The sequence below is a fragment of the Dryas octopetala genome, chromosome 1 (genome assembly GCF_963921425.1).
Source record: "Dryas octopetala chromosome 1, drDryOcto1.1, whole genome shotgun sequence".
NCBI lineage: Eukaryota > Viridiplantae > Streptophyta > Magnoliopsida > Rosales > Rosaceae > Dryas > Dryas octopetala.
The window spans coordinates 5,747,638-5,761,784 of NC_141366.1; the positions used below are offsets into that span (position 1 = coordinate 5,747,638).

Here is a 14,147-nt window from a genome sequence, read left to right on the forward strand (position 1 = left end):
AGCAAACACTTCCTTCCAGGGGTTCAGCTGTCCAGACTTGATATTCATCAATTTGGAATCACAAGGCATCCGACACGTGTATACGATGTTTGGTGATTATATTAAGTAAGAAGTAAAAAATATAAATAATAATAAAATAAAACTTTATCTAATATAATTTCGTTTAGAAAAAAGCAGATGCGTAATTTATCAAAAAAAAAATAATAATAATAATAATAAGGGCCGGCTTGGCCTGTTGAGCCTTGAGAGGCGGTGCCGATTATGTCGGGGCAACGAAAATATTTTGCTCTGGGCAAAGAAAATGTCGGTGTGCTGCTTCTTGTTCCTAAATCTGCCCCTTTCTTCTTCATCCACTGCGTTTACTTGTCATAGTAATAAGAATCACCCCTCAGCTTCACACCCACTTCTCACTCGAATCCCAACCCAATCCTCTCTTCGAACCCCTCGATTCTCACGCCAAATCGTAGCCGCCGCATCAGCTGCCATGGAAGCCCAGCAAAGTGGGACCAGCTCCTCAGCCCCAATTATGAAGCTTTTGTTCGTGGAGATGGGCGTGGGCTACGACCAACATGGGTCAGCTTCCTTTTCCCATTTGACGATTGCCCAATTGAGAATTTTATGCGTTGAAGATTCAAATATTTGTATTTTTTGTTTGCGACGAAAGTAGTTTGGTAATTTGAAGTTTGATGAAATTTTGTGGTGCAACAGCCAAGACGTTACGGCTGCAGCCATGCGGGCTTGCAGAGATGCCATCTCTTCCAATTCAATCCCTGCGTTTCGAAGAGGTAATATCATGTTATGCCTTTTTAGATATTTGTGACCAGACAACTAAATTGTTATAGCCTTACTGTTGAATTTTGCTTTGTGAATGCAAATTGGGTTGGTTCTGGGGATTTGTGTAATGACTGAGAATGAAGATAGATGTAATAGAAACCCTTTTCTGATGAATGATGATGTACTTCATTGCATAATCTTGTGTTGGATGGTAGTCACATTTGGAGGATTGTTATGGAGTTTGTTTCATTAGTAGTCATATAGTTTAATTGCTGCAGGGTCAATACCTGGTGTTACATTTGAGGAGATGAAACTACAGATCAAGCTTGGAGTGCCTCATTTACTGCAACAGTCACTGGATATCGAGAGAGTTAAATCAGTCTTTCCCTAGTGAGTATCTGGCTATCTCAATCTTTTGATTCTGGATGTGTGAACTTCATTAGCTAGTTTACTTGCAACTTAACCAAATCTTTTAGCAAATTGTGCACTCAAAATTCCTTTGACAGCATTCGTAGGTAACCAAAGGGAGTGGCATGTATTGTTTTTGTGGAATCAATCAAACATAAGCGTTTATAATGCTGCTGCGGACACATAGTTTACAATTGCGCCTGTCAGTGCAATCTAATGTTGGATTTTTATTGGTGACTATAATTATATAATTTATATTTCATTAAGAACTTTGCTGGCAGTACTAATCCTGTTCAATAGGAATTATATTAAGGAGCTTCAAATGGCATCTAGTAGTTTGGTAAGATGGAAAAATATTATGGGTTAACTTTCTTCCTCAGAAAAAATTAATTGAATCTATCTCAATAATCTCCAGTAGGATTATTCCTCTTCAAAGGGGCAAACTTCTCTGTACGTCCATCTTCTTCCAATTAGTATTGAGCTAGCTTACAGACTGTATTAGGGGTTTGAACTAATTGTCTAGGTTTATCCATTGCATTTTTACGCAAATAATCTGTTTTCAATGCAATGATTTTGGAACCACAGTCCACAGATTCTTTTTTCACATTACGTAGTCTCCTCTCTCTCTCTCTCTCTCTCTCTCCCAAAACTTAATTGCAGTGGAAAAATTGTGAACGTTGAAGTTGTGGATGGTGGACTGATATGCTCAAGTGGCGTGTATGTGGAAGAAATGGGAGATAAGAATGATGACTGTTATATAGTGAATGCAGCAGTTTACGTTGGTTACTAGTGTCTTCTTTCCTCTAATCCCCCACCAGAGTTTTTAAGGTTAGTTTTCACATTCCATTTCCCACCATAAGATGCTGAATTTTTTTCTCTTTTCCTGCCTGCATTGGTATATTGTACTAGCCTTGGTTTAATATCTCATATATATTGTTGCAGAACTCTTCTAGGAGGACCATGGCTGGTGCTTCACTGTCTTCAACAGTGAGAGGAATGGCTGCACTCATAAACATATCTGTGATTTTTGGTATCAAGAGATGCCTTCCTCTCATATTTTGTGATTGATGATTATTTCGACAATCATGGTGTCTCTACACCTCAATTTTATTTTCAAGCAACAGGTACTGCAAATGGGTTATTGAAACTTTTTCTGGTGTAATAATGAAGTGTTTGAATTATCTGATGAGTTCTAGATGTTGGTCTTTTAGGCTACTTATTATTATTTAATAATTGGAATTCCTACATATTGCTAAAGATGATCACTCTTCAGCTTAGTATCCAAGATTCCTAATGATGATAACCATCACCAGTTCATTGTCTTCTCGTTTCAATTGGTTTGGTGAACTCACTTCAAACCACTCAAGCCTTGGGCTGAAATTGTCGGCCGAAAAAGAAAAAATGCTAGTTGTTCATTTAATGTCATGATTGGAAGCATTATCAAACATTCAAGAGCTTAAAAATAATAATATTGAGCACAATGCATGAATCCAACTAGTCAATGAGTTTAAGTTACTATCAAACAAGTAGTTTTTGCTTTCTGTAATCATAAATACAGTGTCCCTTGGATGTGACTGTTCTGTCTCTATATATCTACGAACCCCAATCCATCATTTTTATGGTTAAATAAACCATTCAATTTACAACTTCTTTTGCCACCTTATTGTTGTTTACCAATGTAAATGTGTGAAATTCAAAACCTCCTTGATTTGCAAGCAATGTATAGAGAGAAAAGAAACTAAATATGGTTGCTGCTGTTGCTCTGTTTTGATCTTCACATTACGAGAGCTGCATATAGGAGTTGGTTCCAAGTATCAGGCAAGCCAGGTAGGCACCAGTGGCTGCAATCGTTGCCGGAATGGTCGCCACTATAAGTAGAGGGATGAGCATCTTTTCTTAGCTGTGAGAGTGTTGTGATGTCCAGCAAATAAACTGGATTCTTAATCGTACTCAACACCTTATTTACAACAGCAGTAGCTGGAGGTGCACCTGCTGGGTATGATGATCCAGAAAGTGGCTCAAGTTGTCCTTGGCAATTCTTCTTTGGCGAACTCCATTCCTTGCCCCTGGTTCAACAAAATAAAATCACATTGTCAATTACATGTTTAGCTCTATATACTTCATATTGTCAATTAGGTCCATTTTAAAACAAAAAAAGGAACACATATAATTAGAAAGACAAATTACGTTTCACTTACTGATAATGGGTTGGGGAAATTCCCTGGAAGAAAACTCTGGTCTTGGAAGGATCAACATTTGAGTCAACCCATTTGGCCCATGTGGAGAGCCCCTTATAAAATGCAGTCAAGCGGTCCATATCTTTGTACAAGGTCGCCCCTTCCCGAAAGTAATCGAATCTGCATGATTACACAGCCATTTTCATGTAACGAAGGAACTAATCTCATGTAACATGTATATATTAATTATATTTATTTTTCTTATTATGTGACTTAACATGTGATTAAGTTAAATGATGGAGTTGAAACGTACGGCTGAGATTTGCCTGTGTGGGTCCACCAGTGCCAAGAGTTGAAAATCAACATGTCCATTCCTTTCCATGCATTTCCTGCCTGTATGGAGTCCAGCTTCAATACACGACCAACGTTTTCTCTGACTATGTCGACAAGGTATGGTGTACGGTATAGAGTCAAAGTCACTCCATAGTCCTGCACACAGGTAATTAAAATTAATTAATTCCAACTGCTTCATTCAATAAAATACTGCCACAACTTTCAGTGACTAATTAATAATAATAAAACCTCAAAATAATACAATAAAGTACTTGTTTAATAAAGCTAGCTATCACATGCATGAAATTAAAACCTACTGGCTATGAGTAATTGGTTATTTACAATTTTGACGATGAATTAAATTATTGTAAACCCACCAAAGGGATAGAAATGATTGATTGAAGAAGGCAGCCTCCGGCCCACGTACATATGATTATTTAGTATTTACAGATTGGCTGGTTGGTGTTGCTCATCGCAGCCTGTAAACGCTACCTCATGTCTTTCAAAATTGAAACACATCTGGAAACTAACTAATAATATACAACATATATGAAACACAAAATATATATATATATATATATAATTGAAGCTAGCCTCACTTATCTGGCTTCAATTCTGTTTGCCAAGCCAAAGAATATACAGTGAAAAAATTCAAGGGGAAAAGGAATATTGTTTATGCCTGCACTTTCTTAGCTGCTTTGATTATCAAATCTGTAGTAGTATATCGGCTTAGGCCCGCCAATGTACCCAAAAAAAATATATATATATATATATGTAGTAGTATAAATATCCGGACATACTTTCTTTATGAAGCAAGTTTTGTAAGAAGTTCTACCCGTTATAAGCACGTACACTTTAAAGGCAAACAGGACAAACTTTATCTTTTAACATTTTGTTTTCTTTTTCCCCACCCAAACCCACCACAGTTCTTTCACTGGTTTTACTTCAATTTTGTTATCTTGGACCAACAACAAGAACCCTTCATAAACATGATGAGTTTTTACCCAATAATGGGTCCATAATTGAAGTAATTATGAATGTTATATATACTTGTATAGTTTATAAAGTTTAGCATAAACAGCAAATATGGTCATAATTAAACATATCTGTCAGAAAAAATAGATTAATTAATATAACAGTACTGGAAAACAGCGAAGTATATTATATACAGGCCGGGCTTCAAAAAAAAATTATTAAAACGAAAAAGGGCATATATAGAACATGTTGGGAAAAGAGACAAAAGGAGGTTGAAATAAATTATGGTGATGGAGTCATGGGGTGAGAAAATAATCACAAAGAGACAAAGAAACATGCAGTCATGCAGTGAGAGAAATATAATTTTGGAGTGGGAAAAAAATAGAGGGTAGGGGTCTCTGGTTCACGGTCTCACCTGAAAGTTCACAGAAGACAGTCCGTCCTTTCTCACAAAGCTGCTCTTGGCATTTGGCACCGACGCATGTATCATACAAGACAATGATTCCCACATGTTCAGACTCAGTGAGTCACCCACAAACATTATCTTCTTCCCCCTCCACCTCCTCAGAAAATCACCCCCATCAAACCTATACATTAAAGTATTAAACAAGCAATATTTAATTAATCACTAATTAATTAAGACAAAAAGTAGTTACTAATTAACTAGGTACCTGGGCAAGTCACAAGAGTCAGGCTTCCAAGCATACTTGAGGTACTGCTTGTCTGGTCTGCCATACTTGATGCAATCAAACTCAGGATCTATGAAGGGACAGCTTGAAGAGTCATACAAGGGATAAGAGGCATCAAATACCCAATTGCCTTGGAACAAATTGCACCCACTACTCACTTTCTTTCTTTGTCTCACAGACATAGTTGTTCTGTTTCTATGATGCCCTGCTGATTTTGCTTCCTGTGAAAACAGGACCAGAACTTGGAGAAACACAAGCAACAGAGCTTGGAGCCTAAAACCCATTTTGGATTTTGGTCCCTGAATGCCAAATAAAAACATGCACACTAGATTAATGGCTATCTGTGAGGGAAAGATGTCTTGGGTGGGTGTGGGTTTTTATAGTATTAGGAGGAGGGAGAGGTTGACTTCAATTCGGCGGTTCACATGGCTTGGTTTAGAGGCAGAGGAGTGCAGTAATTATTACATATAGATTTCTTGACATATATGGGTTGGAAAATTCTGGGAGTGATTTGGAAATAGTGCAATTTTGGAAGGTGAAGGGGTTGAAATTCAGACTCTGTTTTTAACAGAAAATTATTAAATAAAAAAGTGGAAGTTTCTCTTTTGCATTCCATTGGTCTGCATGTCACGGGCATATAAACCTGTGGATGCGTGTTGTGCTGTGTATTGTATTGTGTGTACTCTCAAGAATTGGAATTTCACATCACAAGGTTTAATCATGTGTTGCTTAATTAAATATAAGATTTCAAGTTTCAATTTACATGTAACTTGCAATTCATATCTATATCTTTGCAATATATAAAATAGAGAGTTAGACACATCTGTTGATGTGCCTGCTGTTTGGTCACAATGTCTTCCTGCTTTTATATTTGCAATCATATTACAATCAAATTTTTATTCCTTCCACACTCATGCAATAATTGTCAGTGTAATAGAAAAAGTCAATAATTTTCATATAATTATAACACTATTCAATAAAAGTTTACTGTAATAAAAAAAAACAATTAATTAAAGTTTATGCAAAAACATTTATCAAGTGTCAATGATGAAACCAAACCTAAACCTTCATAGTTTGACTTAGAGAACCAGATTAACCCAGCCCAAACCTAAATGAATTATATTATTAATTTTAAAATAATTAGACTTACAAGAAATTTTTATTTTGCTCGATCTTCAAATTCTATACTTTCTCAATACATAATAATTCTGAAGCTTGGAAAATTTTGGGAAATTAAAGTTTTGGGAAGGTTTTGCTTCTCAATATTTCTAGTAGAAATCTCAAAAAATTTGGCAAGAATTTGGAAATATATTCTAGCATCTAAGAGATATGCATCTTTGCCTCTTTGGTGATCTTGGAGATGCATCTCCTCGGAGATCAGTATCTTTGGAATGTTAGGCAATAAATGTATGAATTTGGACATCTCTTTAATCTTGGGTAAACCTTGCCTTTTTTCAATTTTGATAGTTTTGAGATTTTTATTGATTTTCCAGTTGTAGTTAGGGTTCTTACAGTTTTAAAATACAAACTATTGTATATTTTTGGTATTGTGCATCACATCCTTAGTTTTACCTTTTCCATTTTCTTTTGATTTTTTTCTTTGATTAATCATCAGAGTCGAGCTAACTGTTTCTAGCTAAGTACTCAAAAAAAAAGAAAAAAAAAAAAAAAGAGAAAAAGATAAGAGGTTGAACCTCTTGAAGCAAACAAGTGAGCAAAGACATAATTTTCTTCACCAGGCCATGATAGCCATATTTTTTCTCTTTCGATTGTAGCCAAAAATACAATTCACTCTGATTGGGAATTGAACCCATGATCTGACATTTCCTTTATATTGCGGAGTACAATAAATCATTTAATTGAAAGAAAACAAATCTAATACAAGTTAAAGAAATTAGCTATTTTTGATGGCTTATGAAATGTATGGCCTCATCTGAGCTTATTTTTGATGAGATAATATTATGCTATGCCATGAAAGAATAAATTATACGGTTGAAACACATGCTTTCATGCAAAAAGGAAAAATCTAATGGAATGACAACAAAGCCAACTCCTATATTGGACATTTGGACATACCCAACAAATCAAAAACCAAAAAGAAAGCATTTACTGTTCATGGATTTTAGGGGAACATGGAATATTACTGAAACCACCAAGGGAGTGAAAACAAAAGGGTGGGCTCCACAGGCTTTTATAGCCATTAGCCTTAGGTAAGCCTTTGGGTTTATGTATTTTGGATTATTCAATGAACTTTGATCCCAAAGCCCCAGGCCCACCACCACACCATACTTCGGCTTCTGAGTTCTGGCCCAGAGTTTCAAAACATTCTGTTAGAGCTCAAAAGGCTTAGCCCCATTGCCAAACTTGGGTCCACCTTGGGTTGGTCCCATAACTCCCATCTCACCTATGATATGGGGTTGGTAAGCAGTCCATTGTGGAACCTGATATGAAGGTTACCAAAAGCAATTTTTCATTGAGATGCCCCAGTTTCACAACTATGGGAAGGCATTTGGTTGGTGCTTGAAAAGCATTAAACCTCCATTTAGAGATACTGAAAAGCTAAATGTTCATTTATGGAATATTTTTACTCAATTAAATAAGCTCTAAATTCTTCCTTTTGAGTTTATTGGATAAAGGTAGCTAGCTGTGGAGGTATAGAAAATTAATTGCTCTTCATCGGTCTATAGACCACCATGGAGGTACAAGCATTTTCAAGTGAAAGACTCTTGTGACTTGTAAATTGTAATGACTACTTTATGATATTTGCATTTTCCAACAATCATATCTTGTTTCAAGTTGATCGGAATCTTCAATTTTAAATGAGTGAACCAACACTTAAAATAATGATGATAGATATTGGTCATTGTGAAGTCTTGCTGGCATGGACATTATCCTCAGAAAATGATCAGTAACACTAACACATACCACATTTGTCACTAACCAATAAAAAAATGGGAGAAAAGAAATGGCACTGATCAGGCACTCACTAGTGGGTCAAAATTGGTTGCCTTTGGAAGCTGAAAGAAGCCTGGCCTACCTTGAAAAGGTTGAAGATGAAATGAAACAAAATGATTTAGTAATAGATTTTTAAACCTTCAGAATCTTCTACTTCCTTCAATCCCACTCTACAAAACAGGCTGCAACAGATATTTTATGCCAAATTGGTTTTATGTGGGGGATTATGATTCTCTGCTTTCATTTGCTTTTGTTTTTACCAAGAAATTGCAATGTACGTCTATCCCAAAATAGAAAACCCCCAACAACTTGGTAATTAATTAGTAATTTGTACATGCCACAAACAAGGGAACAAGCTTGGAAATAGAGTTTCTTTGGTAAGACTTTATAGAACTGAATGAGTGAGAGAGAGGTGAAATCATAATGGATTTGAATAGTTGGGTTGCACAAATAGTGTTAGGCGACCCCTACAGCCCAAAAGCATAGTTCTTAGTGCCTGCTAAACACAATTATTTGTCCAAGAAGCGTGCTTTTTCAGCTAGAACTTAGAAGGGATGGATTAACTTTTTCAGCTAGAAGGGATGGATTAACTTTTTCAGCTAGAAGGGATGTATTAACTTTACACATGCATCTAAAATCTAGTCCCCACCTATTTCAAATCCCTTTCAATCTGTGGCCCAAAGATGATGATATCATGGAATTTATAGTAGCGTAGAATAAGTGGAACTCCAGAGAGGATCAAATTGTGTCTGATATAGAAGGTGCTGGGTGGGATACAGATTGGGCAGTTATCAGAATCTGAATGGCAGAGCACCCACTTGATCTCCCTTTCATAAATTGCTTATTGCCTAAAAATGAAGAAATCACTGTATGCCAATGCCAGTAACCCTTTTGCCACCTTTAATACTTGGAAGTTGGAATTGGTCCAATTGAGCATGCAAGCATTTTGGTCCACCCTCACAAAACTACAAAACTACAAATTTCATAATATTAAATGTGAATTGGCTGGATTTGCTTCGTTTTCCCACTTATGGCAGACCACTGTAGCTAGGTGATCATGTCTAGGTTAGAAACTCTGGTGGATGCCCACGTTCCAATTTGCAAACCTCAACCACCAACACTTCTATCAGAGGATTGGAATCTTATATAGTATGCATGCACTTGGTGTCCAACTGAGTTCATCAAGTTCGTCCATTTCTAATTACTTGGATGTTGACTTCTCTAGCTCTTTCTCTGTGTCTCTCTCACCAAGCAATAATTGAGTACCAAATACCACATGCTTTCAATTTATGAGTAGTTATGCACCCAATTAATTCTTATAATTAGGTGAATGTTTATCTACTTTTTCTGAACAAGGCAATACCTTGTAAACCTGTTGATTTTCATTATTTCATAGAAGAGTAGAATATATAATACTGCATCTACCAATCCATTTGTGACAGAAATACCCTGTTGCTTCTGAGTAATTGAGCAGTTCATTCATATGGTGTGAAAAACATATAAAGATAACAATCATTTCCCATCTGCTTTACCAAACTTTTGTAGGCCTAAGAGAAAAGCTTATCCAAGACTGTTGTTTCAAGCCCAAGCCAAGCAAAGGCAACCACTCCTGGCCTGCAGTGCACACCTTTTCCCCAGCAAGATAAGACAATTGGAGGCTGGAATATAAAGGGGCTGATGGATTAAAACTGTACTTGGTTAGATTCATGAACAAACCCCACTGACCCACTTATCAAAATTAGGATCCACTTTCTATAGGGAAAATATTGATTCAAACACAAATACTGAATGGGAAGAATTAAAAAAAAAAAAAAAAAAAAAAACCAGCAATATGGTTGTTGCAAGTAATAGAAAATGCAACCGAAACAAATATAAAAGAAAATGGACTGGAGATGCAGGGGATCGAACCCTGTACCTCCCGCATGCAAAGCGGGCGCTCTACCATTTGAGCTACATCCCCATTTGCTGTTTAGTTACAAACAGAAGGTAAATAAACTATTTTTATTCTGTCCGAGAAATTGGGCCATAGAAAGGCCTTAAAGTGTCTTCAATCTTGGCCCAGAAGAGTAATGGACTGGCTCAGCCCAGTGGGTTTGATGTTAAGATAAACTGGTCAGAGTCCAAACCAGTTGTACGGACACTGGATAAGGCAAAAGGCAGAAAACCTCGTCTTCGTCTTTGGTTGGGGATAACAAAGAAAGAAGGAAAGCAAACGAAGGAGGCTAAGAATGGCTTCAATATCAGCAATGTCATGGTCACCACCTTTGCTTTCAAGTAGAGGCACGCAACAAGCTTCTACACCTTGTGCTTCTCTCACATTTCTCACTGGGTCACGAACAACAAGAAGCTCTGTGTCTCCGAACGTTGCCAACAACCCCGCCACGCGTTCTTCATTGCTCCACTGCTCATTCATCCCCTCCTCTTTCGCTTCTTCGTCCTCTCTCTCTTTCCCTTCCTCGTTTTCAGGTAATTTTCGTTAATTTTACTGTTACTGAGTGGGGTGGGGGTTGATTTCGGAAAATGGGTGTTTGCTCCTTTTGCTCAAGATTGTGAAGTAATGCAATTTTTGTTGACATTTGTCTTCTGTGTTAAAATGTGGGATTTTGTATGGCCTAACTTGTGATGGGTATACTTTGTTAATTCTAAATTATGCATTTTGGGTGAATTTGACAAGCTGATAGGTTGTTTATTTGAAATTTTGTTGATTTTTTTGTTTGGTTAGATACTCTAGCTTCATGTGGCCCAAAAAAAAAAAAAGATACTCTAGCTTCATGAAAGTAACTTTCTTACTTAGAAGCAAAAATCTGTGCTGTTTTTCTTAGAAAAGCTACGTAAGCACTTCAATTGCTAATCAAAAGATGCCTTGGCATAGTGATAGAAATGGTTAGAATGTTAGATACTTAATATGAGTACTTCGTTGAATATGTGAGAACATTGTTGATTTTTCAACCAAAAAAAAAAAAAATACATTGTTGCTTATAGCTTATCAGTATTGGAATGGTAGTAATGCTGATAAACGATAATACTTTCTTATTTTCCTCGTAGTATCCTCTTTTATTTAAACAAGCTGACGCCTTTGCTCTATCTAGTTATGAAAAGTAAACCTAGTATCTTACAGTGGAAAATAAGTGTAAAATATCTATGCATATAATCGGTAGATGAATTAATCATACTGGAAGCAGGGAACTTCATTTAGGATATTGCTTGGGGCCTTGGTCTAAGTTTGATTTGTAATTTGCAGGTTTATCTTTGGGTTTGGATTTGAGCTCTGATATTGCGGTTGGAAGAAAAAGAGGTTCTGGCTTGGTTGTGAGGGCTGGAAAGGCTGCTCTGTGTCTAACCAAGAGAAATAGGTCACGTAAATCACTGGCTAGAACTCATGGCTTCCGCAGGCGGATGAGAACCACTAGTGGTAGAGCAATGTTGAAGCGCAGACGTGCTAAGGGACGGAAAGTCCTCTGCACCAAGACCAATTCCAATAGTGGCAAGCGGGCCTGATTGTGTCTTTTTCCGATTCATTTCTATTAGGTAACTGCAATGGTATGTAATGATGTCCAATAGCTGATTCTTGTGAAAAATGGCAGAATTTCAAACTTGTTTCTCATGTTGACTTCTGTATTGTTTCATCTTGCAAGGCATGTTATTCAGAACTCATTTTGCATATTCATCATCTTCTTTTAGCTTGTCGTATCAATTCATTATTAGTTGAATTTGGAATGAATTTATGGGCTTCCTTTGAGTTTAATGGGTTAATAAGAGTGTGATATTTCTGGCCTACGTTCATGAATGTATATGTATGCATGAGTAAATTAATGCTAGACGGGTCCCTTAGAGCAAATATTAATATTTGTGGCATGCTTTTTACTGATAAAAATTGAAGCCAGAGTTATTGTTAAATTGGTCTTTCTATAAGTAAAGGTTGATTTTAGAGTATGTTCAAGTTTATTAATATGTAAAAGGCCAGGAGTAGGGAACGAGGGAATGGAAGGCACACTCTTAAGAGGAGATCAACGCTTGCAAACTGCAATTCCAATCATAATTACACTACACACTTCTGTGTGAATCTTGTCTAGATTAACTTGTATCAGACTTTGAAACTTTATTCAGTGGTGTAGTTAGAATATAATTTGCTAGTACAATATTCAGGCATTTTCACAGCCAATAATAGTAGAAACGAATAAAATATACAAAAGAAGAATCTGGCAGTTATTGGTTCTATCTGTAGCTATAGCCTATATGTGAAGTTAAGGACATTACTCCACGCTTTGCTTGTATAATTATGCAGTCGGATAGGAAACGCTCATGCCAAGGCCACAAAGACCTTCTGGGGCATCAACATTTCTAAGAATCTTCATATAGCCTTCCTCACCCCGGTTCTCGCCCCATGAATTCTTGACTAACCAATAGTTGGTGCCATCTTCAGTTATCCCATACCCAATGACTGTAACTGCGTGGTTGATTTCTGTCCCACAAGGACCGGAGAACACCCCACTTGAGTATGACGAAAAGGCTGTTCCGTTGGCGTCAATGCCAACGGAGACTGGTTACATGGACACAGCCTTGAGCAGATCACTTTCACTGTTGGCAGGCACATCTTCATAACCAGTTATCTGGGCAGCATGCACATTTGCCATGTTAGGGTCGCATGTTCCATTGATAGCCTGGTATTTGTAATTTTCTTCACTGGCAATTCCTCCATTTTGTTTTATGTATTCAAAGGCATTATCCATGAACCCACCCGCACAGCCAGCATTATAACTTGTATCACAGCTCACAAGTTGTTGCTCGGAGAGTGAGAGCAATTGGCCAGTTTTGATTTGGGTAATCCCTTCCACAGCTGCCACTGCAGAAAATGCCCAGCAACAACCTACATACATGTATACAAAAGAAAATGGATGAGGTTCCTTAGAAAATTAAGAATGGGCAAAGAAAGTAAACAATACAAGGAAGGTTTGAGATATGGTGTAGACAATGATCTTACGTACCACAGTCTCCTTGATCCTTGATCGGGTTAACAGCTCCATGTTCCCTCCAGTCCATGCTAGGTTGAACATCAGTCAAGCTTTGGTACCTAAAAGATTTAGTTCCAGACGAGTTTGAGAGGGTGGCCGGTATTTTGTATCCAGTATGATGTCTGAGGAACTCTTCACGGCTCACATCAGCAAATTCATTGATGCTTAACTTGTAAGTCTTATTCCCTTCACTGTTGAATTTTTCCACAAATTCCACATTGTTCTTGAATATCGTGAAACGCCTTTCTTTCTCTGCACTGTCCTGGTAAACGCGCCCAAACTGTTCCATCCACTGCTCATGTTTTTCAGCAATGGAAGCTTCATACAGTTTGCGGGATGTGGCTTGAGATGCCAAAATCCCCATGATGATGAATATGGAATAATCACAAGGTTTCTTTCAAAAGCCATTGTTTACAGAGTACTGATCAAGACAGGGCTCTGTAAGTAGTGATTGATTGGCAACCTGTGAAGAAGAATGCATACTATCTTGCGTTTATACTTTATATAGAAGAAGGGCATGCATTTTCTGCTGAGATGTGCAATGTGATGTAATTCTTGGGGTGGAAAATTATTAGGATGGAAATTAAGGGAGCCAAAATTCCAGGCACCTTCCACAAGTTGATGACCACTTGACCAGAGTAACAATCAGTCTGACTGCTACAAGTATATGATAATTTGCTATTTTGTTTTGTAAGTGGAGTATACGCAACAAGATGAACTCCAACGGCCCAACCTCACCATGCATGCAGCCAGGTTGTAATGTCAATTAACTGGCCTCTGATTGATTTGGTGATGACTGTCCTCTTGCTGGAGTGTTTGGCCTT

The 14,147-nt window shown here is 37.3% G+C and overlaps 3 protein-coding genes, 1 non-coding gene and 1 pseudogene across 5 annotated transcripts; 2 read left to right on the forward strand and 3 right to left on the reverse strand.

Moving 5' to 3' along the window:
• Positions 1-205: 205 nt before the first annotated feature.
• LOC147296929 (50S ribosomal protein L34) lies at positions 206-2,368 on the forward strand. Its single transcript, XM_086234196.1, has 5 exons — positions 206-573; positions 709-785; positions 1,053-1,164; positions 1,843-2,010; positions 2,125-2,368. Exons 1-4 carry the CDS (start codon positions 302-304, stop codon positions 1,970-1,972), a joined length of 591 nt encoding a protein of 196 aa, XP_086090322.1. The 5' UTR covers positions 206-301; the 3' UTR covers positions 1,973-2,010; positions 2,125-2,368.
• A 257-nt stretch (positions 2,369-2,625) lies between these two features.
• Positions 2,626-5,929, reverse strand: TBL38 (TRICHOME BIREFRINGENCE-LIKE 38). The gene is made up of 5 exons (XM_086234187.1): positions 5,339-5,929; positions 5,083-5,254; positions 3,673-3,848; positions 3,381-3,539; positions 2,626-3,248 (listed from the first exon to the last, which is right to left on the reverse strand). The coding sequence occupies exons 1-5, from the start codon at positions 5,674-5,676 to the stop codon at positions 2,957-2,959; spliced, it is 1,137 nt and encodes a 378-aa protein (XP_086090313.1). The 5' UTR covers positions 5,677-5,929; the 3' UTR covers positions 2,626-2,956.
• A 4,269-nt stretch (positions 5,930-10,198) lies between these two features.
• TRNAA-UGC (transfer RNA alanine (anticodon UGC)) lies at positions 10,199-10,271 on the reverse strand. Its single transcript has one exon. It is a non-coding gene; the product is annotated as a tRNA-Ala (tRNA).
• Positions 10,272-10,449: 178 nt separating this feature from the next.
• On the forward strand, positions 10,450-11,991 carry LOC147296932 (Ribosomal protein L34). Its single transcript, XM_086228134.1, has 2 exons — positions 10,450-10,777; positions 11,553-11,991. Exons 1-2 carry the CDS (start codon positions 10,540-10,542, stop codon positions 11,807-11,809), a joined length of 495 nt encoding a protein of 164 aa, XP_086084260.1. The 5' UTR covers positions 10,450-10,539; the 3' UTR covers positions 11,810-11,991.
• A 424-nt stretch (positions 11,992-12,415) lies between these two features.
• On the reverse strand, positions 12,416-13,731 carry LOC147296933 (senescence-specific cysteine protease SAG12-like; annotated as a pseudogene). Its single transcript, XR_015122845.1, has 2 exons — positions 13,297-13,731; positions 12,416-13,178 (listed from the first exon to the last, which is right to left on the reverse strand). The product of XR_015122845.1 is annotated as a senescence-specific cysteine protease SAG12-like (transcript).
• Positions 13,732-14,147: the final 416 nt, after the last annotated feature.

Bases quoted from the DNA above. Each gene is read 5' to 3' on its own strand.
- LOC147296929 (XM_086234196.1), top strand. From the start codon at position 302: ATGTCGGTGTGCTGCTTCTTGTTCCTAAATCTGCCCCTTTCTTCTTCA. The intron at 574-708 runs GTCAGCTTCCTT...GTGGTGCAACAG, and splicing joins GTGGGCTACGACCAACATGG to CCAAGACGTTACGGCTGCAG. The intron at 1,165-1,842 runs GTGAGTATCTGG...ACTTAATTGCAG, and splicing joins GTTAAATCAGTCTTTCCCTA to TGGAAAAATTGTGAACGTTG.
- TBL38 (XM_086234187.1), bottom strand. From the start codon at position 5,676: ATGTTTTTATTTGGCATTCAGGGACCAAAATCCAAAATGGGTTTTAGG. The intron at 3,849-5,082 runs GTGAGACCGTGA...ACCTGTGTGCAG, and splicing joins TGTCTTCTGTGAACTTTCAG to GACTATGGAGTGACTTTGAC. The intron at 3,540-3,672 runs GTACGTTTCAAC...GTAATCATGCAG, and splicing joins CACACAGGCAAATCTCAGCC to ATTCGATTACTTTCGGGAAG.
- LOC147296932 (XM_086228134.1), top strand. From the start codon at position 10,540: ATGGCTTCAATATCAGCAATGTCATGGTCACCACCTTTGCTTTCAAGT. The intron at 10,778-11,552 runs GTAATTTTCGTT...TGTAATTTGCAG, and splicing joins TTTCCCTTCCTCGTTTTCAG to GTTTATCTTTGGGTTTGGAT.